Source organism: Pelophylax lessonae (assembly GCF_965119305.1).
Source record: "Pelophylax lessonae genome assembly, chromosome: 4".
Lineage (NCBI taxonomy): Eukaryota > Metazoa > Chordata > Amphibia > Anura > Ranidae > Pelophylax > Pelophylax lessonae.
Window position 1 is genome coordinate 497413220 of NC_138771.1, and position 25890 is coordinate 497439109.

General features: G+C 44.6%; 1 protein-coding gene across 13 annotated transcripts in view; it reads right to left on the reverse strand.

Moving 5' to 3' along the window:
• Positions 1–25890, reverse strand: part of ERC1 (ELKS/RAB6-interacting/CAST family member 1) — a 468899-nt gene that overhangs the window by 246467 nt on the left and 196542 nt on the right. For all 13 annotated transcript variants that reach the window (XM_082255729.1, XM_082255727.1, XM_082255726.1 and 10 more), the window contains 2 exons: positions 23245–23412; positions 20262–20429 (listed from right to left, as the gene is read on the reverse strand). In XM_082255729.1, coding sequence (XP_082111855.1) covers positions 20262–20429; positions 23245–23412 — 336 coding nt within the window. The remainder of the gene's footprint in view (positions 1–20261; positions 20430–23244; positions 23413–25890) is intronic.

Here is a 25890-nt window from a genome sequence, read left to right on the forward strand (position 1 = left end):
AAGATAAGTTCACCTTTGGAAGATGTTACTTGTTCCAGCTTCTCCCCTTGATTCCCCCCCCCCCCCCCCCCATGATAGCAGGCGGAAGTTCCTCTACCCGCACTCGCTGTCACTTTGGGCATGGCTATGCGAGGGTCTGCCCGCACAGCCGCATCATTCAATCACAGCTTCTTGTGAAAGAATAAACTACAAGTACCATCAGCCATACTTGTAGTTTGAATGCGCTGAGAGTGCACGGATCGGCACATGCCTGTAGTCCATTTACCCTTCTTTCAACTCTGCAATGACAGCCCATACATAGATACAGGCAACAGAGCTGTAGGCAGTGTGTGTAGGAGCTTGATCTGCTGATCGCGGGTGCAATGCTTTCCAGGCTCCGGTTTTTAAAAAAAATGAATTCACATGTATTTATCATTTAGGTAAGAGTGAGCTTAGCCTTTAAATAAAAACAACAGAAACAGAGGCTCAGTCAAGTGAGTGTAACAATTCATATTTTGTAGAAGAGTGTGCCAAAATATTGTTGACAGTCCACATGAACTTTATTAATTACAGTAGCAGTAAAAAAAAAAATGCATTTAGGCGGTTCCAAGATGCTCCTTTATCATGACTTCACAATGTTGTGTTTCGAAAACAGTCAATGGTTTTCAACAATAAAACCTCATAATTCCCAAACGCCTATGTATCAATCATCTTTTCCAGTCCAGCATAGTCAAGGGGCCTCTTGGAACCCTAAAACATGTTGGCTATGTGTATGTATGTATGTATGTCTACTATTACCTTTCAGTAATATCTTGGTGCTCACTTCTTCTACAAACCTCTGACCATAATCGGCACTTAGTCTCATACGAAACCACACAAAAAAAGTGTAGAGTACCTGATGACAGTGGCCACGCTTCCTCACAATTCTAGCACACTGGGAGAATCTGAAAAGTTTTGCTGGGTAATGGTGTTATTTAAAAGAAAATTCAAAAGCGATTATGTTATGGGACATGGAAATAACTGAGTTGTGATTATATTCAATGGCATGCCTGTGTGGGAGCGGGTACGGTAGGGTGGGAGCCGGGTTTATTTGGGGGGCGCAGTATGCTCCCTACAGGGGCGCCTCCCAAGGAGCGGAATCTCCTCTAATGGCATTTCTGGTGGTATGCATGAGACCCGCTACCTTGGCCTCCATTTTGTCAAGCCCTTTCCATATATGCAGTATAAGAGTGATTGCTAGGAATGTTTTGGTGGTTAAGTGATAATTTTTCATCCTGTTTATCATAATATTGCATGTGTGATACGTTTGCTCAATCTTCTCTCTTGTTGTTTTCATTATGCAGTAATGGCAAATGTTTTTGTTCCTGTATGCTTTACTTGCTTTTGTTTAAAACCAAATAAAAAGGATTTAAAAAAAAAAAGAAAACGCAAAGAATTTAAAAAGTACAGCCAGATAGTTTGTCAGTATTTCTCCTGTGGATCACAGGAGTGCAGTTCGTTCTGCACACCTGTGACATGTTTTCAGCCAACAGCGGGCATCAGCTGACATCACAGGGCCAGTCCAGGCTGAGGAATGATCACGACCATATAGTCGGGATCCACCCAGGAGCCTGGACAGCCACTCGGCTCAGCCTCTCATTAAGCAGCTGAGAGCTGGGACAGCCACTCCCGCCCCCTCCACAGCCCAGCGCTCCAGTGAGCACTGGAGGGGCAGAGCAGACAGTGGTGACTGACAGTCACCGCTCTCTGTTCAGAGCGGTGGGGAGAATTGAGCGATCAGCAGTGTTTGATCGCTCAATTCTCAGCCTTTATCATGGTTGGGGACAGATGCAGAATTGAATCGATGCTGAATCCACCTAGGTAAGTATGATTTAAAAAAAAAAAAAATCTTATACTTCTCTTTTAATGTAGTTTGCATTGAAAATTTAGGCCAGGGTTGTCCAACTTTTTGATATTCCTGGGCCACATTGGAAGAAGAGGAATGGTCTTTGGCCAAACATAAAATACACCAACAATAAGGATAGCCGATGAGCAGAAAAACTGGATGTAGTAGCAATTCTCACTGAATTCTCAAGATGCTGAGATCTATTGATTCTAATTTTGCTCTTTGTGTGCTTCATCCATGAAAATAGTTGCTCACAACTATATGAATAAGGTGTGATCATGGAAAGGAGTATATTTTTCAATGGGAAGATAACTTTTATAAAAGATAATAAAGACGCACTGTCAATTTTTTTCTTCGGCAGCATGTGTTTGAGAAGTGTAATGGCATTTTTACAAAAAAGTTTACGATTTTTGCGTTAGTCCGCATTCATAGCGGTCTTGGGCCACAGGTTAGACACTCCCTAGTTTAGGCCCACTATAAGACAAACCTGTCACAAATTATTTTGACACTTGCTTGTCTATGCATGCTGACAGGGGAAGGAGCCCCCACCTGTGACTGACTAAGATAAAGACTATGTAACTTTTTAGAGAGTAATACAGGTAAAGAAAGTGCCAACATTGTGTATACACAAAAACCAAAATGATAAAACCAAAATAATAAAAAAAATAAAAATAAAAAAAAACAATCTATTTCCATCCAAGTTACCTGATATCCCATATCCCAAACCCACAGTTCACAATAGTTTTACAGTTTTCCCTCTGTGACTGGTGAGCAAAACCGCACACGACCGCAAGAGTGCGGCTGGCCTGGCCACAGGGATGAACACACCTCTCAGTTTATGGTGGTGTTTTACTGCCCTTTAATTAATCAGAACTTCTGGCCGCAACAGGACCCATGGAAGACTCTTACGCACACAGGACAGACCCGAGTTCCAAAAATACCTGCAGCCGTAAAATGGGCCCTTTCAGGGAGAAAGGGCAGAGCAGGAAGTCCCAGGAGACAAGACGTGTTTGACGTCTGAAAACACCTCTTAGCTTGTGGAGAAGGGTTAACTGACGAGTGTGTGGCCAGCTTTATCTCTTTTTCTATTTAATAGGCCAGATCGGTGGCGACTCTAAGGTCATTTGCAGGGTGAGACCACTCATACCTTAACATATTCAATGCTGAAGATCCAGGCAACAATATTAAACTTGGGACTATTCCTCACGGAGGCCAGGGTTAAAACATAGAATTACAATAACCATTATACAATTCTACTGCAATATAAGCCATGCTGAAGTTTATTGAAAATAAATGTGAACCAAAAACTCAATTCTTATACAAACTTCAACATGTTAATGTAAATTCAAAAGTAATATTATCAATGATAAATCTGCAGCTTTTATTAAAATATTTCCTGATGATCCTCCCATAAAGTTCCTTGTTCAGACACTTCCTGCTACAGGATGTGAAGGCTTTGTCCCTGCCTTGTATTTGTGCTTCTGCATTGACACCTTGCTACATGGGCTCCAGATGGAGCCTACGAGTGATTGTTTCAACACACATTATGCTGCATGGTCCACTTTTCTCACCATCAAGAAACCTGCTCTGCAGCCAACACTGGAATGCATGTAGACAAGAAGTGGCTAAAAAGAGGTTGCAGGCAAGCAGCACTGAGCTATTAATGGGAGATAAAAATGGTTGAAAAAAAAATATTTATATTTATATTACATTTTGCATGCTCTCCCTGGGCATGCGTGGGTTTCCTCTAGGTACTCTGGTCTCCTCTCACACTGTAAAGACATGTTAGGTTTATTGGCCTTGGTATGTCTATGTAAGAATGCCAGATACCTTAGATTGCAAGCTCATTAAGGGCAGGGACTGATGTGAATGTACAATATGTAAAGTGCTTCGTAAATTGAGGGCACTAAATAAATACCGCAAAAAAATAAAATAAATATAAATTGCATAGTGCTCAAAGTAGATGGATTACCCTGGGAAAGGTTTACAAAAACCTTTAAATGATTCTTCCATTTAAATATGCTAGTAGCCAGAATAAGCATCAAGCACTAAAAACCCAATTCTCTCTTCACGTTGCGGCTGAGATATCCCCTTGTTTTCAAATCCCCCTGCTCCTGTAACTGGCTGTCTCAAAATTATTTTTGATCAAATCGCAAGCTGTATGTTGCATTAAATGTTGCAATCCCTAGTTTACATATTTTAGATACTTGCAAAGAATTCAAAATGCATCTAAAGATGTTAAGAATGCAAAGATTCCTATTCTAGCACCAAAACAGATGGCATGTGACTATGGCAAATGTTAAACAGCCAACTTAGCACTGACTGAAATATTTCAGCAACTGCATTGTAATGACCTATATCAATACCCCCAGAAAAAAAGTTAGGAAAAGTAAAAACAAAAAAAAGTAGAAAGAAAGAAGAACTTCTGGTACAAAAATTGATATATTCTTAAATGTTACTAAACCCACAACAGTAAAATCAGTCTATATATGTAGTAAAGCATGTTTGTTACACTCAATGTGGAACCTAAGGGGTTAATCCTCTGCACTGTGCTAAAAGGCTGTTTGATTCTGTCTTCTCTGATCCTCCCCTTCTTCCACTGACTCCAGAACATGCCTGGATAGTACAGAGCCTTAGGAGTCAGGCTGCACATGCTCAGTTTGTTGTGTTTTTTTCTTGGGAGAGTGCAAGTGATCAGCACAGGGCCAATCACCACTGTCCAGACAGAGGGTCAGGGGTCCTGGATCCTTCTAGGATTGCTCAGTGCAGTATGAAAACTCTTCCTACAAGCTTTACTACGATATAATAGAAGTCACAAGACTGTTATATACTGCTGATGAGAAAATGTATTTTTTATCAGTTTATATTTACTAAAATAATAGCATTTCCATATTTTGTGTACTGTGGGAGAACAGATATAGTGAATGCAGGGTCCTGGGTTAGGTAACACTTTAAAGTATTTTATAACTGCCAATTTATCGCTATGTTAGGATGGTGCTGCTTCCTGCAGGTCTTTAAACACTTTCCTACCAGCGCATTGTAAAATGACGCCGGCAGGAACAGTCCTTCCCCTCCCGGCGGGCGTCATAGGACGTCCGCCCATTCTTGGCACGCAGCGCGGCGATCAGGGATGAGGCGTGTCCCTCAGGACACAGCCCATCCCCGATCAGTGTAAAGAGCAAATAAAAATGGTTCTTTACCAAGTGACCGGCTGTGTCCAATCATAGCCAGTCACATGCACTGTCCTTGTGCACACCGCTCATGCACGCCCCCCGGGGGCACGCAGAGTGGCGATGACACAGTCCATTCCTGATCAGGGTAAAGAGCCAATGAAATTGGCTCTTTACCACGTGACCAGCTGTGTCCAACCACAGGCGATCACAGAATGCAAACAAGCCACAGTAACTAGTGTTACCGGGTTCTCCACCTCACAAACCGATCCTGTGTGAGGAGGAGATTGCGGTAACAGCTAGTTACCGATTACAGTACATAGTAAAACACATCCCAGTAATAAAGAGGACCTGTCACTAGCCCATCAGAGTAGCTGTCACCAGCCCATCGGAGTACCTGAGTACCTGCCACAACCTCTCAGAGTACCCAAGTACCTATCTGCAGCCCATCAGAGTACTTGAGTACCTGTCTCCAGCCCATCAGAGAACCCAAGTACCTGTCTCGAGCCCAGAGTACCGAGTACCTGTCTCCAGAAATTCAGTGTACTGAGTACCTGTCTCCAGCCCATCAGAGTACCTAAGTACCTGTCTCCAGCCCATCAGAGTACCGGAGTACCTATCTGCAGCCCATCAGAGTACCCAAGTACCTATCTGCTGACCATCAGAGTACTCGAGTACCTTTCTCCAGCCCAGAGTACCCGAGTACCTGTCTCCAGCCCAGAGTACCCAAATACCTTTCTCCAGCCCAGAGTACCCAAATACCTTTCTCCAGCCCAGAGTACCCAAATACCTGTCTCCAGCCCATCAGAGTACCCAGGCACTTCTCTGCAGCCCATCAGAGTACCAAAGTACCTATCTGCAGCCCTTTAATAGATTATACGTTGGGGTGTTTGCTTTCCAAAGTGGGGTCATTTTGTGGGCGTTTCCATTGTCCTGGTGCTCCAGGGCCTTCAAAAGTGTGATAGGTTGTCAAGAAATTATAGGTGTAATTTATGCTCCTAGAACATCTGGAGGTGCTACTTGGATGTTAGGCCTCTGTATATGGCCAAGCTGTGTAAAAGTCTCACACATGTGGTATCACCATACTCGGGAGGAGTAGCAGAATGGATTTTGGAGAGTAATTTTTCCTATGTATATGCTGTGTGTTAGAAATATCTTATGAATTGACAACTTTGTGTAAAAAAAAAAAAAAAAAAAAAAAAACTGAATTTTTGTAAAATCTTACCTGTAAAATTCCTTTCTCTGAGTCCTCCGACAGTCGCCGCCTCTTCATATTCGTCACATATGGGGGTATTAGACTTTGCTCCGAAGGAGTAGCTAAGCAACAGAATATGTTAACATTAAAGCTTTTAACACATCCCACCCTCAAGGGGTGGTCCCCTCAGTCAATACCCTCCTACTTCCTGCAACCATATCTCAGTTTCAGTGGAATAGCAATAGAGTATACAACCAAACCCCAAAAGAGGGGCGGGGGCGGCGACTGTCGGAGGACTCAGAGAAAGGAATTTTACAGGTAAGATTTTACAAAAATTCCGTTTTCTCTTACGTCCTCCGACAGTCGCCGCCTCTTTATATTCGTCACATATGGGGACGTCCCAAAGCAGTGCAAACATGAGGGGTGGGAAACGCATCCGCGCCGAAAGGCAACGCAGTCTCCGCATCAAAGAAAGGAACCTTACCAAAGGAAGGAAACCAGCTGGGCTACAGGAAAAACAAGTGCTCAACAGGAGCAACAACCCAGGAAAAGACAAATAACCAGGGGATAAAAAACCTATCCCAACAGCCAGAGGTCCCCAACAAGGGACCCTAGGGAATTGCCGCACTAAGAACCTTGCGGCCAAAGGAAGCATCCGCCGATGCCTGAACATCTACTTTGTAGAATTTTGTGAAAGTGTGCACGGTCGACCAAGTCGCCGCCTTACACACCTGGGCTACAGAAGCCCCATGACGACAGGCCCAAGACGTACTCCGAGATCTAGTAGAGTGCGCCTTCACAGGCACAGGAGGAACCTTCCCCTGCAAGGCATAGGCCTGTTCAATGGTCTGCCTGATCCATTTGGCGATGGTAGAGGCCGACGCCGCCATGCCCTTCCAAGGACCCTCTGGAAGAACAAACAAGGAGTCCGTCTTTCGAAAAGACTCAGTCGATTTAAGGTAAACCCTTATCGCCCGAACAACATCCAAAGAATGTAATCTCACCTCCTTTGGATGTTTAGGCTTCGCGCACAGCGAAGGCAAGACAATATCCTCATTAAGATGGAATTCCGAAACTCGTTTCGGAAGAAAAGAAGGATTAGGTCGCAAGACCACCTTATCCAAATGAACAACCAGATACGGAGACTTGCAGGACAAAGCCGCCAGCTCTGACACTCTGCGAGCCGAAGTGATCGCAACCAAAAAGGCGACCTTTTTGGACAACATAGACAACGAGATCTCCCTGATCTGTTCAAAAGGAGCACGTTGTAACACAGATAGAACGAGATTCAAGTCCCAAGGGGGCAGAGGATCCCTCCTAGGAGGAACCAGATGCCGCACTCCCTGAACAAAAGTGCCAACCAAGGAGTTGGAAGCCACGGGACGTTGAAACAGAACGGCCAGCGCAGACACCTGACCCTTTATCGTAGCCAGCGCCAAGCGCTGATCGACACCCGTTTGAAGGAAGGACAGCACTCGGGAAACCGAGTACGTGCGGGGTGAAAACCCCCTGGACTCACACCAGGCAAAATAGGCCTTCCAAGTACGGTAATAAACCTTCCCCGAGGAAGACTTCCTCGCGTTGATCAAAGTATGAACGACCTCTGGGGAGAGACCCTTCTCCTTCAGGACCTCGGTCTAAACAGCCAGGCCGTCAAAGCCAGCGACTGTAAAGCAGGATGGTATATCGGTCCTTGAGACAGGAGATCGTCTCGAAGAGGCAGACGCCACGGGGCGTCGACCGCCAGATTCACGAGGTCTGCGTACCAGGACCGGCGAGGCCAGTCCGGTGCCACAAGAATCACCGTGCTGCGTTCCGAGTGTAACCTGCGAAGGAACCTGGACAGCAACTGAATCGGTGGAAACGCGTACATCAGCTTGTACTGATGCCACGGGGCCACTAACGCGTCCGACGCGTCTGCCCGAGGATCGCGCGTCCTTGCCACGAACCTTCTCACCTTGTTGTTGAGACGAGACGCGAACAGGTCCACATCTGGAAGACCCCACTTCGCGCACAACAACTGGAAGACAGCCGGGTGGAGAGACCATTCCCCCTGATCCAGGGTCTGGCGACTCAGATAGTCCGCCTGCCAGTTCTCCACCCCCGGAATGTGAACCGCCGTTATCGCCGGGACATGAGTCTTGGCCCAAGACAGAATGTCGGCCACTTCTCGAGCCGCTCGGGCACTCCTGGTGCCCCCTTGGTGGTTGATGTAGGCCACCGCCGTGGCATTGTCCGTCTGCACCCGAACCGGGCAGCCCTGCAGCCGGTCCGTCCAGCAATGAAGACAGAGATTTATCGCACGCAATTCCAGAATGTTGATCGGAAGGGAAGACTCCCCCCTCCGACAAAGTTCCCTGGGCGGACAGAACACCCAGAACACCACCCCAGCCCGACAGGCTGGCATCCGTGGTGATCACCGTCCACGAGATAGGACGAAACGACTTGCCCCCGGACACCATCGGGGACTGGAGCCACCACAGAAGGTCTCTTCTGGTGCGATGACTCAACGAGATTTGAAGATCCAGAGATTGAGGTCGCCCGTCCCACATGGACAGGATCTCCGCTTGGAGACCCCGCGTGTGAAACTGGGCGAAGGGAATCGCCTCGAAGGCCGAGACCATCAATCCCAGACATCTCATGCAAGTCCGCAGAGACGCGTGCGGAACGTCCCTGAGGGACCTGACTTCCTCCTGAAGAGTTCTGAGTTTGTCTTCCGGCAGGAAGACCTTCGCCTGCACCGAGTCCAGAATCATTCCCAGGTAGGGAAGACGAACCGACGGACTCAGTGTCAACTTTGGAAAATTTATCGTCCAACCAAACTCCTGCAGAGTTTGCATCGTGACAGACAGGTCCTTCTCCAGACCCTGGCTGGTCGCAGACCGAACCAGAATGTCGTCCAGATACCCCAGGACAGAAATGCCCTGGGCCCTCAATAATGCCAGAACCGGTACAAGCACCTTGGTGAAGACCCGCGGAGCCGAGGCGAGACCAAAGGGTAACGCCACGAACTGGTAGTGATCCTCCGCAATGGCAAATCGAAGGTACCTCTGGTGACCCTCGAAAATGGGAATGTGAAGATACGCATCCTTCAAATCGATGGAGGCCATGAATTCCCCCGGAACCAGGGCAGCCACCACCGACCGCAGGGATTCCATGCGGAACTTGCGAACCCGCACAGAGCGGTTCAGAGCCTTCAAGTCCAGAATTGGACGAACCTTGCCCTCCTTTCTGGGCACGGTGAACAGATTGGAATAAAACCCCCGAAATCTGTCCCGATGAGGCACCGGAACTACCACTCCCTGAGCCCGCAGGTCCCGCACCGCCAGGTGCAGGTCCCGTAAACGCTCTGGAGACAGTTGAAGATTTGAGGGAAAAAATCTGCTCTCCGGCCGAGAGAGAAACTCGATCTTGTAACCAGATCGAACGATCTCCTGAACCCATCTGTCCCGCACGCGGGCCAACCAGGGTTGAAGAAAACCGAGCAAGCGTCCCCCCACCCCAAAACTGGGTGAGGGCGCCCCTTCAGGCCGCACTGTTATGGGCTGCGGATCCGGATTGACCGGACTTCTGTTTACCAGACCAGGGCTTCTTCTGAGAGCCTTGACCTTTGAACGGTTTGTCCTTGTAGTGCGACCGAAAGGCACGAAAGGACCCCTGAGGGGGCCGAAAATTAGCATGCTTCTTCCCAGAAGCCCCCTTAGCCTTGGGGAAATGGGGTAAGAGAGTGCTCTTACCTCCGGTGATCCCCTTAATCAACACATCCAAGGATTACCCAAAAAGGCGAGACCCATCATAAGGCAGATTGGCTAAGGTCTTACGTGAAGACTGGTCCACCGACCAACATTTCAACCAAACCAGACGGCGAGACAACACCGCCACGCTGTGCACACGTGCAGCCAACGGGACTAGGTCCAAGTCCGCATCACACAGATACATGACACCCTGGTGGATTTGATCCACCATATCCAGGGTCGCCGGCGAGGCCGAATCGGCCACTAGGACGCGCCTAAGCATCTGCGTCCAACTTGCGACCGCCTGGGCCGCCATGAGAGAGGCAAACAGAGCCTTAAGCATAGAACCCGTAACAGAATAAGTATGACGGGCAAGAGACTCCAATCTCCTATCCGTGGCATCACGGAACACAGGGGAATCCTCTGCAGGAATCGCAGTGGATTTGTTTAAAACCGCAATTGCGTGATCCACTGGGGGTGGTACACACCACCTTTCATCAGTGGAAGGCGAGAAAGGATAACGCAGCTTGAACCTACTTGGTACAGCAAAAGGTTTGCGCAGATTGCGCCATTGTTCCTTAACGGCGCGCTGAAAATCATCATTGCAGGGAAAAACCTGCGGCGTCCTGCGTTTTCTCTGCGTCCCATAAGCCGCCAAGGCAGCGGGGGGACACACTTCATCCTGCAAACGCAGCGTTTGTTTTATGGAAGCAATCAATTCATCCATGATTGCGAGCTCTTCAGGCGAGCCAGGGGGAGAATTATCAACCCCTTCAACTTCAGCCTCCACCTCGGACCCCACTAGATCCAGGGAGGAGCGGGACCCCGATAAGGAGGCCCCCGCCATAACAGCCCCATCACCTTCACCCTCAGAATCAGAGGAAAGAGAAACTCTGGGTCTTTTAGTAGATTGAGCAGCCACCAGCATCTGCACCTGAGCAGCAAGGCCAGCCACAATAGTGGCTAAATCCCCCCCTGGGGGGGAACAGCGGTCCCCTGGCTTTCCACCAAGGCGGTAGGAAATTTGCCCTCCTGAGAATCCATTGCCCCTATTACAAATGCCGGATAATAAAGGGTTAACTGCCCCTTTAACAAGCGTGGCGAGCGCAGCCCACCGCACCACACACAAGCACAATGAGACCCCCACAGGGACAATAAAACTGACACAGGCAATGGATAGGAAGGATATAACCTGAGGAGACCCTCGCCGCTGCTGCTGCCTCGATCGGTGTTCCTGGAGAAGAGGAAGCGATGCTGCCAGGGCGCTCTATGAAAGCCTATGGGAGGCTACAAGAAAATGGCCGCCATGCATGTAGAACATGCGGCCGGAGCGAGTGCAGGCAAAATGGCGCCGTTTGGCGCCGAAACCGCCGCTCCACAGTACAGTAATGCACACATGTCATTATAAAAAAACATGTCAGATCGCCGCAGCGATAGCTGTATAGTGCCCAAACATGCCCAAAAACATGCCCCACAGCACACAGCTTCTCACACTGACAAGGCTGACACACATAGTGTCACACAGCTCCCCCCCCCCTTGCAGCCCACAGCATGCAGCCGAGTGATAGGGAGACAAACAGTGTGAACAGAGGCAGGTTACACAGTCCCAGACTGACACCCCCCCAGACAGACAGGTCCCCACATAGATACACTTACCTCACAATGGCATGGGGGACCCGCACAGGCGAACAAGCCGCTGCACATGAGGCAGGGAGAGTCGCATACAAGACGCACAGAATGGGGGTTAAGAAACCGCACAGCGTCCAGTGAGGTAGCCACCTCACCAATCATCCCTGCACCGAACAGGGATGGGTCGTTCACTGTGCCAGGAGCGTTACCTGGCTGAACGCTCGATGGCAGGCTGGGAAGCCACTGACCCACGACCTGCGACCAGGGGGATCAGCCCGAGACCCAGCCCGCATGATCCTCTTCATCCGAAGAACTAACTAACGCTGACAAAAAGAACAGCTAAGTAAAGGTAGAGAGAAAACTCAAACAAAAAATCAAAAAAGAAGAAAGAGTCTGGGGCACAAAGCCCCAGCACAGAGAGAGCCAGCCACTCCTGACAAGCTAGACATTGAAACTGAGATCTGGTTGCAGGAAGTAGGAGGGTATTGACTGAGGGGACCACCCCTTGAGGGTGGGATGTGTTAAAAGCTTTAATGTTAACATATTCTGTTGCCTAGCTACTCCTTCGGAGCAAAGTCTAATACCCCCATATGTGACGAATATGAAGAGGCGGCGACTGTCGGAGGACGTAAGAGAAAATAGGTTTTCATTTTCTTTCCACATTTTCCAAAAACTTGTAGAAAAAAATTACATGTTCAAAAGACTCATTATGCCTCATAGAATATACGTTGGGGTGTTTGCTTTCCAAAATGGGGTCATTTTGTGTGTAATTCCACTGTCCTGATGCTCCAGGGAATTCAAAAATGTGATAGGTAGTCAGGAAATAAGATGTGTAATTTATGTTCCTAGAGCGCCTGACGGTGCTCCTAGCATGTTGGACCTCTCTCTCTATGTGGCATCGCCATACTCAGGGGAAGTAGCAGAATGTATTTTGGGGTGTAATTGCAAGTATGCATATGCTGTGTGTGAGAAATAACTTGGTATTATGACAATTTTGGTTAAAAAAAAAAAAAAAAAGAAAAGAAAAATTGTTTCTTAATTTTCCCAAGAATTGTGGGGAAAAAAATTACAACTTACCATGCCTCTTACTAAATACCCTGGACTCTCTACTTTCCAAAAAGGGGTCCATTTAGGGGGTATTTTTACTATCCTGACATTTCTCAGCCTCAAGAAATCAGACAGGCCACCATAGGCTTGTAGTAACTTTCACACAGACTAAATAATATCCACTAATTTGGGATATTTTTACCAAAGATATGTAGCAGTATACATTTTGGCCCAAATTTATGAACAAAAATTACTTATTTGTAACATTTTATAACTGAAACGAAAAAAAGTGGGCTTTTTTCCATTTAGATTACAAATTGGATTCTTCCTACAGCTTACCTGTAAAACCCTTTTCTTGGAGTACATCACGGGACACAGAGCAGCCATAATAATTACTCTCTGGGTTATACGCCACCTATAGGTGAATGGATACTGGCAACCAAAAAAAACAGGAAGTCCCTCTCTATATAATCCCTCCCATACAGGAAGTACCTCCGTTTTGTAGCAAGCAATAAAACATCCCAGACAAGAGGGGAGGGACCTCTGTGACCTGTGATGTACTCCAAGAAAAGGATTTTACGGGTAAGCTGTAGGAAAAATCCAATTTTCTTTATCGTACATCATCGGACACAGAGCAGCCATAATAATTACTATCTGGGACATCCCAAAGCAATGCACTTGATGGGAGGGGGACACTAAATACAAAAAAAATGCCATCAGACTGAAAAGAGCTACATAGCTGCCTGCAGCAGACTGCGGCCAAATGCCTCCCGAGTCCTAACATCCACCTGATAGAATCTAGAGAACATATGTGCCAAAGACCAAGTAGCGGCCCTGAAAATCTGAGCCATAGAAGCTTGATGGCGAACTGTCCAAGAAGCACCTACTCTTCTGGTAGAATGTGCCTTTATCAGAAAAGGAACCTTCCCCTTTAAACCATACCACTGGATAATGACCTGGTGAATCAACTGAGAAGTTGTAGATCTACAATTTCCTGCCCTTTCCTGGGCCCTTCTGGAAGCATGAACAAAAGGTTGATCTTCCGAATCTGGGCTGACATCTTCAAATAGACCTTAAATGCACGTACTACATCGAGCGAATGTAACAACTTTTTCTCTGCTGTTTGAGGATTTGGAAAGAAGACAGGCATAATAATGTTCTGATTTTAGATGAAAAGCGGACACCACCTTGGCCAAAAACCCTGGGTGTGGACGTAGAAAACTTGAGGTACTTACTTTAGTATTCTTAAAGCTTGTGCCAAGTTGTAACAACTTATCATACACACAGCACAGTTATCCCAAAGTAACAGAACCTGTCAGTGCCTGTAAACATCCACCCACAGTGCCTTATGCACCCAGCTGCTCTCTGTCCCATCCATGACAGAAGCTCACGCCGCCGGGAACACTCCTCAAATGCTGCACCATCTCTGCCCCTCACTGCATATGTGCGGCGTGCTACGCGCACGTCCGCATGCCATGTGCACGCCAACACGTCACAGACACACCCCCTCGCTCCATGTGCATGTAAATTGGCTGAGCTTGTGCACGCGCGCGATCTCTTGCCGCAGGGATGGCCACTGAAGGTGCTCCCTGAACCTGAGCCACAGAGAGTAAGCGGATGTGTGGGCAGGATGTGCAAAGTCCCACTGCCCACCAAGCATCAGGGGGATTGAGAGCAGAAAAAGGTATCCAAGCATCCAAAGGTACGCAGGCCACAGCTGAATACACATACTGCCTCTAGTGGAAACATAAAACATGGCACCCAGTATCTGTTAAATTAGAAGGTAACAGTGCATCATAATTTAAGTGAACTTACCATTCCCGCCGCAGCAGTCTACCTATAATTCGAATCCAATCTTCACCCATTACGGCGGGTGTCACTCGTCGACCTTCAAGGACCGGGTCCCCCAATTTTTTGGGGCCACTCTCTTGGACCTGTAGGGCACCCTGCTGGAACGCCTTTGGAGTAAGTCTTACCAGGGGTCTGGATCCCAGGGTCCAGCGCCCAAGAGGGCCACATTACAGGTAATACCTGGTTTCCCTTTACCGAGGCTCAGGTACCATCCTTTTAGTCTTCCACTTTCAGAATGGATGGGATTGTCAATCCCCTTGGATCCAGAGATATTAACCGGGATTGTAGCATAATCTTTTTTCTTCTTTAAAAATATGGAGAGCTTCTTCAACTATGACCATCACCTCTAAGACACTGGCGAAAAAAACTGAGGAACTTCCTGTATGGGAGGGATTACATAGAAGGGGACTTACTGTCTTTTTGGTTGCCAGTGTCCATTCACCTATAGGTAGTGTATAACCGAGATAATAAATATAATGGCTGCTCTGTGTCCCATGATGTATGATAAAGAAATAAAAAACCCAGTGTTGATTAAATACCACCAAAAGAAAGCTCTATTTGTATAAAAAAAATTATAAAAATGTTGTTTGGGTACAGTGTTGCATGAGAGTAATTGGCATTCAAAGTGTGAGAGCACTGAAAGCTGAAAATTGGTCTGGGCAGGAAGGGGGTGAAAGTGCCCTGTACTGAAGTGGTTAAAAAAAGTAAAAGTTAACACAGTAAAAGAAAATGCAAAGACGAGAAGAATGCTGCTGATTTTAAATGGCAAAAATTAAAATTCCACACTCCAAAATCTTGTGGAAAGTCTTCCCAAGAGGGTGGGGGTTGTTAAACCAGCAAAGGAGAGCAATGCCATTTTAATGCCCATGGTTTTGGAATGGCTTGTCTATCAAGCTCATATTAGGTATGATGACCACTTGTCCACCAACTTTTGGCCATGCAGTGTAATTCTCTGAACACAGCTTTCCTTTCGTTCCTAAGCCTCATGTACACAATGAAAATATCGGACAAATGATCGTCCATTTTATGTTTTTCTGCAAGCCTTAAATCGAAAAAGAAGGTTACTAAAATTATGAAAATTCTCGTACGACGAAATACAACTTCGGAAGTCATGTAATGTGTTGCATTGTATTCTTTAGTTTCCCAGCATGCGTGGTCTTTGTCTTCCGAATTCTTTTTTTTTCCGAACTAATACTGTACCGATTTAACGAAAATCCTTTATTCTGGTATCGTAAGAGAAATTTTTTTGTTTGTCCCTTTAGATAATTTTGCATGAACTGTCGTGATTGGCTCTTGAAAGCTGTGTACTAATCGGATTATCATATGATCGATTTGAAAGTGATAATTTTAGTCCTATTTTCTGAGCGTGTGTACTAGGCATAAGCCTACACACCTATGCTCCTACACACAGCAGGACTCAGACAGAGAGGGGGGATAACAACTAGACCCCACAGCACTTAACAAAGACGTGGGTGTAATTTAACACACGCGATGCTTTAGACTATGAATAACAGCTATACTGTCTGGTTATATGTGGCAGGACTTCCAGCAGAAAAAAGTGAAGTATACAAGAATGAGGAAATAAGTATGTCTAAAACCTTTTAAGGAAATTAGAACAGTAACACAGATCTTAAACTAAGAAAAGATCTCCTTTAAAGCCCAATACCAACCCCAACAGAGCTCTCTTTCCAATTTTACTCAAAGTGGAGACAACTCATGTAGAAGCAGAAGAGAGGTGCTGCTCAGGTAGCAGTATAATCCACGGTTCATGAACATGAAGTATAAAATGTTGTCATGTCCGTTAATGATAGATAAAGAGAGAAGAGTTTTGTTGCAATCTGTGGCCACGGGAGAGATTGCCAATTACTACCTGTCTAAACAGAAAGTGAAAGATCTTTCCAGTGGGGTCACAGACTGCAGAAAAAGTACCTGGTACAGGTTCTACCCCTTTTTCTGTTCTAGGTTCTACCCCTTTTTCTGTTCTAATGGCAAACAATGCCTTCCCCTTCTCCACACTCCCAGTAATGCATGTCCCCTCTGCAGTCATGGAAACCATGCAACATGCCAAAGGATAATGTGATAGAGAGGATGATGTCATCTAAACAGTAAAGCTTCATTCACACGACTGTAAAAAAAATGCATATACAAGTGTTTTTTAATTTCGGATCTGAACACAGCTGCAATGTTTTCAATGGAGCCATTTACACAGGTGCATAAACATGCACTGAATTCAGACCCATAACCGAGAATCCACAAATCTGCCTCTATCTAAGAGCATTAGCTTACACGCTTATGAGTTTAAAAGCATGTATACATGTGTTTGTAAGCACGTAAATTAAGTATGAACACAGGGAAAAAAATAAGTTATTGAAGCATACTTGTCTTGAATAACATTAGTAATATTTTTATAGCCATGTGAAAGAAACCTAAGAGAAGCCAGGATGAAAGGCAGCTGAGATTCAGGCAGATTACAAAGAGAATTTCCTCTGGAAGAAAGGTCTATTGTAACAGTAACATTCTGTACATTTTGGCTAAGAATTTTTAGGCTCCACTTTAAATTACATAGAGTATTAAAATCAGCACAGTGAATCACATGCAGGGGGACATTACTGGCAGTGTCTCACAAACCTGTGAATGAAGAGCGCCATCTAGTAGTCAAAGAAAACACACCACTCTCCACAAAAGCAGTAAGACACTGACCACCTACAGGGGTGATATGGCTCAGACAGGGATATTAAAGGAAAGCTATATTGCGAAAAATACAATTTCTTGCAGTCTCTGAACCTTCCTTCCGAAAAATCTAGTAACCAGGCTGTTATACTGATCCTCTAACTTCAGTGCTTTCCAACTTACTGAATAGAAAGATGTATTTCATTCAGAAGTTCACTTTTAGGATGCTTGTATCATATACATCAACACTGGGAAAGGTGAGCATTTACTTCCCTCTTCCACAGGTAAGGCTTTAAAAAAAAAAAATTATAAATTGTGACAAGGTCACTTTAAAACTGATATCCAACTTAAGTTTCAGTCTAAATAGCTTGTTCGGGCTAAACTTTCTGTAATTAAAATGTGTGGATTTCCACCTTGATTGTATGCTTTTGCTCAGCTAGAGGGAAGATCAGCAGTAGGTGACTGTTTGGTCCCAGGCTGCCTGCTGTGGGAGAAAGGAGAGAATATCAGGGAGCTAAGATAAGACACTGTCCTCGTAATTGTAACTCTCGGTCCCCCAGGCAGCAGAGTTTGTCCTGTCACTGTCCTGCTTTTTATTACTTTCTCCCTAATCTGTGTTCCCTTGGCACAGACTGGATTCTCCCCCCCCCCCCCCCTCAGCAGCAGTAAAACTTTAGGCTGTGAGGCTGTGAGCAGATCAGCATCTAGTGATTTTTGGATTATTGGTACAGTGCCGATAATACAGGACAACTGAGGCAGTGCACAGCAGGGTGAGACAGTGCCTTACTGGATTTTAAACAGTATAGGCACTTTTTAAATGTTGTACATAGCTATACCTGCAAAAGGGGCCAGCATGCAGTAACCTAACAGGACTTAATTTTTTGACTAAAGTTCCACTATAATGTCCATAATCTGGGCACAGGTGCACAAAAAAGAAAACCTGTATCGAGACCAATACCTCGTCTGGCGATGCTAGTTTTCTGATAAGCAGATTATCTCAGTGGCTTCACCACTTTCCAATTCACTGACCTGTATAAATTACACCCATCTGGAGATCCAGGTTCTATATGAATTTACTGCCTTCATGCTTGCTCTGCAACAGTGACCACTATACCAGAGATATCCGAGTAACACTATAAAAATAGGTGATTCCATTCCACCCAATGAATATAAACCTGTGTGGAGTGGAATCCCCTATTTAGGCTGGGTTCACACTGCCACACGTAGCGGCTCACAGCAGGGGTCCGGTGCGTCCCTGTTCACCATTTTAGATCCAATTTCAGTCTGAATTTTTGGCTGAATTCAGACCTGAAACAGACCAGTAAACGCACAGGACTCTGTGCAATTTGCACCGTAGCTGCTCCGGAGATAGGTGAACCGGCTCAATAGAGAGCCGGTCACAATCTCCTGAAATAGAATTGGATGCGGAGAAAACCACATCCAACTCACAATAGTGTGAACCCAGCCTTAGTGTTTAGCTGGCAGCCCATTTATTGCATTGATAAATATTTGAGGATTGAATTTTTTCGTTTTCATTTGGACACATCCAAGTAACAAGTAATTTTTGAGGGGCTTTTCCCACACTCCAAAGACATGCTGGTAGGTTTACTGGCTCCAATTTAAATTGCGTGCATATATATACATACACATATATATATATATATATATATATATATATATATATATATATATATATATATATATATATACACACACACACACACACACACACGTGAGAAAGGGACCTGAGATTGTAAGCTCCTAAAGGGCAGGGCTGATGTAATTTAATAGGTAAAGTGTTGTGTATATTGTTGGCGCTATATAAACGAATGTAAGAAATAAACAAATGAACAAAATTTATGGCCAAAAGTTTGTGGACACCAGGCCATCACACCTATATGAGCTTGCTAAGCATCCAATTCAAAAATCATAGGTATTAATATAAGTTGCCAACCTGCCCTCCTTTCTTGTGGCTATAATGTTCTCCAATCTCCTAGGACAGCATTTCACAAGATTTTGGAGGTTAGGTACTGATGATGGATGAGAACACCTGGCTCACAGTGGGTGTTCCCATTCATTCCAAAAGTGTTCAGTAGAGCCACCAAAGTTCCTCCACACCAATAGACTTCTTGGCTTTTGGATTACTGTCCATATTACCTTTTTTAGACTGACCCTATTTTGAATACTAACTTGAGATGCATCTGCTCCTGATGAGTGGGGATGCCCACGAAACGCGTCGAGCCCAACATAGATGTGTCCCCCTACAATATTTTATTATTGGATTTTATAGAGTATATCGTCAATGACCTCTATCCCAATGTATATTTCACCAATTTTGTATGATTCTGCATCTAAGATGTTCCTCATTGCCTTTTTGACTGTATGTCACATGTATGTAACTTCATGTATCATGCATGTTCTGTTCATGTCATTTTATGAGCTTTATATATGTTATTAAATCTTTTACTGTATGTCAGGTGACTGTACTCATCTATCATGCCCACCGACTCCACACACCTCACACAAAGTCCCACTTTTTCCCCCCCTTCTCGGTCTATCCTACTAAAATTATTGGGTTATCGGCTTCCTTAGAAGTAATACCAATATTACGTTATGGATATTTATATATTATTACACATTATACCCAATACGCCGATCCCTTTGTACCTTTCCAAACTACCCATTTTATTCCTCCTTTCCCCATATATATACCTAATTAGGGATGGAGACAATTAGCCTTGGATGGGCATTGCCTCATATAAAGTCCCAATTGTCTTGTCACTGTGTTCGTTTTTGTTTGTCCTTTGTCTCTTGTTCATGCATATATCCACACAAACTAATCAAAACATGTCTTTATGAAGCTAGCTTTGCACACAGGGACACAGTCATGCTGGAACAATAAAGAGACTTCCTCAAAACACAATGCTGGAAGAACACAATCGTCTAAAATGTCTTTGTATGCTGTAGAATTAACAATATTCTTCACTGGAAACACCTAAACCCAATTAATTGGAGATGTGTACACATATGTCTGGCTGTATAGTGTACTTTACAAAGTACAGGTGTAGCCCCCCAACATTTCATATCTCAATATTTCTCACCTTCTTCTGCAGCACATTGACTTTCCTCTCCTTGACATCCAGCATGTCCTTGAGGTCATGGATCTCGCCAGATAAGGTGCCTTTCTCTTCAGACATTTCTTGGATCTGTTTCGTCTTTCTATTCAGCATGGTCTCCTTCTCCTCCAGGCGCAATCGAAGTGCATCCACCTATAGAAAGATCACACCCGCTTAAAGTAGAACTCTTTTCTATTGGTTCCCTGTCAACCCCTCCTTACAAAAAAATTATTGTCAATCTCTACTTATCCTTTCCACGCTCCAGCGCTGTCTGCGACTTCTTCAGCAGTCCAATTGCTGGCGGGACGCTTCAGAAACAGTCATATAATTCTGTTGAATTCCTGTGAGCCGAACATTTTGTTTACACACCCTCTAGGGGGAGTGTTATCAGGCAGATTGGGTTCACAGTAATCCAGGTCTGAGTGGCATTAACATGTCATTATGTGAGTGATCCTGGAAGAATGCCCTCCCTGTGCTGCTGCTGGAGGATGAGGAGGAAGAAGAAATGTAAAGTTTTTTTGGTTTTTTTTTTTCAAATAGAGAACACTTGGGGCAGGGCTTTGGGGGATAGGGGGGATCCTGAGGTTCCACTTTAACCCTAGCCAATATCCTCCTAACTTTACTGGGTAAATTCTGCCCTAAAGCTAAACTACTGTCACTGGAGCCAACCAAAACTGCTTCAAGCGCATTCATCTGTAATGGTAATTTAAGGGTTTAGATCTGTTTTTAAGGGCAACGGATTTTGCTCTGCATGCTAGGTAAAGCCAATGTAAACAATATAGATACCATGCTAAAATGATAACAGTAACTAGCACCTTCAATTAGTTAGCCAGTTGCTGGTGAAAATAAACACCACAACAATCGCATAAATACTAGCACTAACTAGGAAATCAATCATATACTAAAATGAACACACAGTATATCCATAAAGTTTAAGTGATAAAATCAATCATATTATAAAATCAATAAAGTGTACAAAAATCTATACAGGTACAGTGTAACAGTGAAGTCCATGATAAATAAAGTGATTCAAACGTCTTTGAGACACATTACTTCTTCAATTCCCAGAATATTCCAACACAGTGCTCTGTGTTCTATAAAGAATAGTTAAAAGCTCGCCTCCTCTTTCAGGTTTAGGCTTTAGGCAGGATCCACCACAGGAAGGAAGTGGTATGCTGGATCCTACCTAAAGCCTAAAGAGGAGGTACACCTGGAAGCCGTCTAATCAAAACCCTATTAGGAAAGTGTTGTTTGACTCAATTATAAGAGGTTAAAATATTTTGGTGAGCCCTTACTTATTGTCCATACAACACATAGCACTGGAAATTGAAGGAACAGTGGCGTTGAATTACTAAACTGGAGAGTGCAAAATCTGGTGTGGCTGTCCATGGTAGCCAATCAGCTTCTAACTTCAGCTTGTTAAATTAATCTTTGACCAAAAAAAAAAAAAAAAAGGAAATCAACCCGAGTGTAAGGACATTTGCATTACTTTATTTATCATGGACTTTATTTATCAGTCTCCTGTGCAAAAAAATAAAAGTCAGCAGCTACAAAAACTGTAGCTGCTGACTTTTAAAAAAACAGCCACTCACCTGTCCCACAATCCAGTGGTGTGCTCACCCCAGTCGGCTTCACCCACTGTCTTGCTTCCTCGGCATCTTCACTATGGGTACCTGGGCTGTGACAGCTTGCGCCTTTACAGTCGGGTGCCCACAGCGCGAGCAGCGCTGCGCATCGTGAATGGTGGATACAGTCTTCTGGGACCTGTCGCATGTCCCAGAAGACAGCAGGGGAAAGGAGGGAGGAGAACTTCTGCTCTGATCGTCTAGTTGGTCTGAGCGTAAGTGGGAGCGGGTAGCTGTCAAAATCGGGTGCCTGCTCCCTCCCTGCTCCTCAAGAGTACCAATTCTTCAAGAAGAGTGGGGGACAAGTTCTTAAAGAGAAACTTGCCCTTTTGGGTGGAGCTCCTCTTTAACTATTATCACTGTACCTGTATGTGTTTTTGTAAACGTTACAGATGTTTTTATATGATTGATTTTATCACTTATACTTCAGTGTATAATTGATTGATTTCATAGCCAATGTATGCTAACCCCAATCTTAAAGGCCCCACCTGCTGACTACATGTACAACTATCAACACAGCCTCCAGTCCATCAACCTTCAAGCAGAACATACATTATTGATAAGTGTTGCAGCCATGTTAAATCTTGTATCAAAATGCCAGGAAAAACCACAACACATCCAGTATTGCCCTGTAACTGCCAACCAAGAGTCAAAGTTTTAGTTTTCAACCTGAAGTTTCCAGTGCCAGTCTGTAATTGATTAGCTGTTCTACTTAAAGGCTAAGTTCACCTTTTAAAAATAATATATGCATTTTTATTTGCAGGTAAGAAAATATGCATTTATTTTTTATTTTTTCTGGAGCCTGCAATGCATTGCACTCATAATCAGCTGATTGCGGGTGCAATGTCAGGCTCCTGCAGACTTTCAGCATAGCTGTCTGCCCGTACCTTCCATAAGGGCAGACATTACTGCAGGAAGATCAATGAACTATGAGAGCGCTCCCCAGTGTCCTCGTAGTTCATTGGGAACTACAAGCCATCTGCCGAAATGGCAGATAGAAGTTGTAGTTCATTCATTCACAAAACTTTGTGAATAAATGATGCAGCCGTGTGTAACATGTTACACTTGTATTTAGGGTGTCAAAAATAACATGTTACCATTTAACAGATTACCAAAAGTGAACTTATCCTTTGTTGGCTCTTTAATAAATAAAGAAAACTATAGGTAAGGGAAACATTTTAGTGTACAGTCAGTTCACTGAAAACTGGTGACATCATCGCAACATAAGACCCTCTGTACCTCATGCCACTGTAATGTCAAGGCCACAGAATAACAGTTTGAGCAAAAGGTGAAAATGTGCTTAGTGGGTCCTATAGTAACATTCCATTGTTTTTGTTTCTTACCTCAGTCTGCAAAATAGCTGCCCGCTGCTCCTTTGCAGTAAGTGATTCCTTCAGGACCTCCACATGCTGCTTGCTGTCAGAAAACTGGTTGTTGAGGGTCTCCAATTTGGTCTGTAGTGCCAATAGCTCCGTGTCCTTACGAGAGAGTTCCTGCTTGACTTGCCCAATCTGTACGGAGCAAAATGAGTCATAAAAAACAATGAATTGGGGCAGGAACACAAGACAATGATTGCAAATATTCATTTGTACATGTTACAAGGCACACAATTAACTCTTACCACTTATACACAAATGGAGACTGATTAGCAATCTACAAGCCTCAGCTCATAAGCATCCTCAGAAGAGCAGAGGGCTGTGTGAGGTCTGAGCCTGCACATAAAACAAACTGAACTTTTGATTCTTACAGGAGGTGCGACCATTGATACCTACTGCAACAGCACCTCCCATATAACACATGTTCATTTTGCACCTGAGCTCTTAAGCTGGACATAGACTTTTCGAATCTCAGGGACCGGCTGGGATCTAAACTATGTATGGGGAGCAAGTTGGATTTTTAGGATGTGATTGCCAGCGACTATAGCCGCTAGCAATAATCACTGTGTTCTTCCTGCAGGGACTGTTCCCCAGGCCGCCGAGAGAACACAATTGCTCAGCTGGAGGGATATGGCTGGCTTTGGTCCCCCAGTTGAAGTTAATGAGCAAAAGACTGCTGATTAGTGAACAGCCTTAAAACTAAATCATTCGTTTTGGGTGGACTTGTGTTTGTGTCTAAATTATGCTCACAATATGTGTAGTCTTTAAAGCACAACTCCATTGAAAAAGTTTTATTTTAGCTTTAGTCGGGAGGAGTACAGCCGCTATCAGATTTTTACTGAGGCCTGTGTGCCTATTAGGGAGCTTTCCTCTTACTTTCTTTCAAGACAAGAAGTGATTGGAAATCTCTCCAATGAGGAAATGGACAAAAACACACATTTTTAGTAAAGTGAGGAAGGTGTTGGAACTTTCTGACAATCCTGTGTTTCTTTTAGTACCTTATTGTCCCAGTAACAACTGCACCTCCTGTTTCTAGTATGGTTGTCAAAGAACCAGGAAATTATGGAGTTTTGACATAATTGTAAATTTCGTTTTTTTTAAATACAAGACAAGACACCAGAATAAATTCATAGACCATGGGTTATATGTTGCTACCTTCAGGTGATTGGCCACTGGCAAAAGCTTCGCTACGTCCGCCCGCTAATGTCCCCATCTAACCCCACCCACTCCGTGAGGCTCCATTTTTGTTTGCCAGCAACAGAGAAATTACAAAGAAGAGAGGGAAGGGACCTCTGTCCTGTACTGTACTCCAAGGTACAGGAATTTGCAGGTATGTCAAAATTCCTCATTTCTTTTTTAAACAGAACAGGACCCAGGAATCAATTCATAGATCATAGGACACCCAAAAGCAATAATCAAAGGGTGGGCAATAGGACAGCTAAACAGTAGAAACAGGCTCACAGGAAAAAAACAAAGCCAACGGGCCTCAAAACAAAACTGTTAACAGTAGAAACACCTCACCGTAGGAGAAAACGCTGAGGTTTTTCATTAGCCCACTAGGGGGAGCTGTTTTCCCAAAGATTACCAAGCTGGAGAAACATCTTGTGGCCAAATGGTGATGTAAAGGGGGACGTCCAACATAAAAATGGAATGGACTAACATAAGGAATATATCCTAGTGCTAAGGATAATAGGAAATTGCCTGCCCATGCTTTCATGAATTTATAGGCTAATGAGGATGGCTGCGTGTAGGCAAGTGCCAAAGCTACTGTGGACAATAGGTGGAAACATCCAAGAAAGCCTGGGATCAGGCGGATTTAAACAAGTTTTTAATACAATTAATTGCATATCCTGTACTGATGTTGAGACCTAGGCAGGGGAGGCCAGATTAAACATCTTAAGTGGAAACTGTAATTCACGAACTGCAGGCATAGAAGGGATAGGAATAAAGGTGTGTTGGAGTTCAGAACAAGGCCTGTGGGTTAGGCCAAAGAGGTCATATCTTTGGCAGAATGTGGTAGTAAGGTTCTAGGTTATGTAAATGAAGAGCTGAAGAGGTTGTCTAAAGTGAAGATATTACATAGACAACAATATGTCTGGAAAAAAACACTTTCCACATTGTGTAGGCACAACCTTTGTGGAGTATGGACAACAGCAGCTGTCAGGTTTTAGATGTTTGGAGGCCTATAGCAGCAAACCTTGAGGGACCCCACTGGTTATCCCAGTGACTGAGAAAAATGCTGATAATCTAGCAACCCATGGACATAGTGAATGGTAGTTCAGGTCATTCACATCAGTAAGAAAAGGTTTACAGGGAAAAGTTGACAGTAAGGAAAGAAACCCACAAAATGACTGATGGAGGGGAAGAATTTCTCTGGAATCAGATGTTGCCACAACTGTGCAGGAGTCTTTACAAGTCTAACTATAGTTTGGACAAATGGCTGTGTCAATTGGCACCTTGTGGAAGCCCGACTACCAAACTAATCGTAACAATGTATCTTGTGTATGTAAACCTTTAGGCTCGGTTCACACTAGGTCGCTCCGACTTAAGGGGGCGACCTGTGAAGTCGCGTGCAGTGCGACCGGCGCAACTTACGCGGACTTCATAAAATTA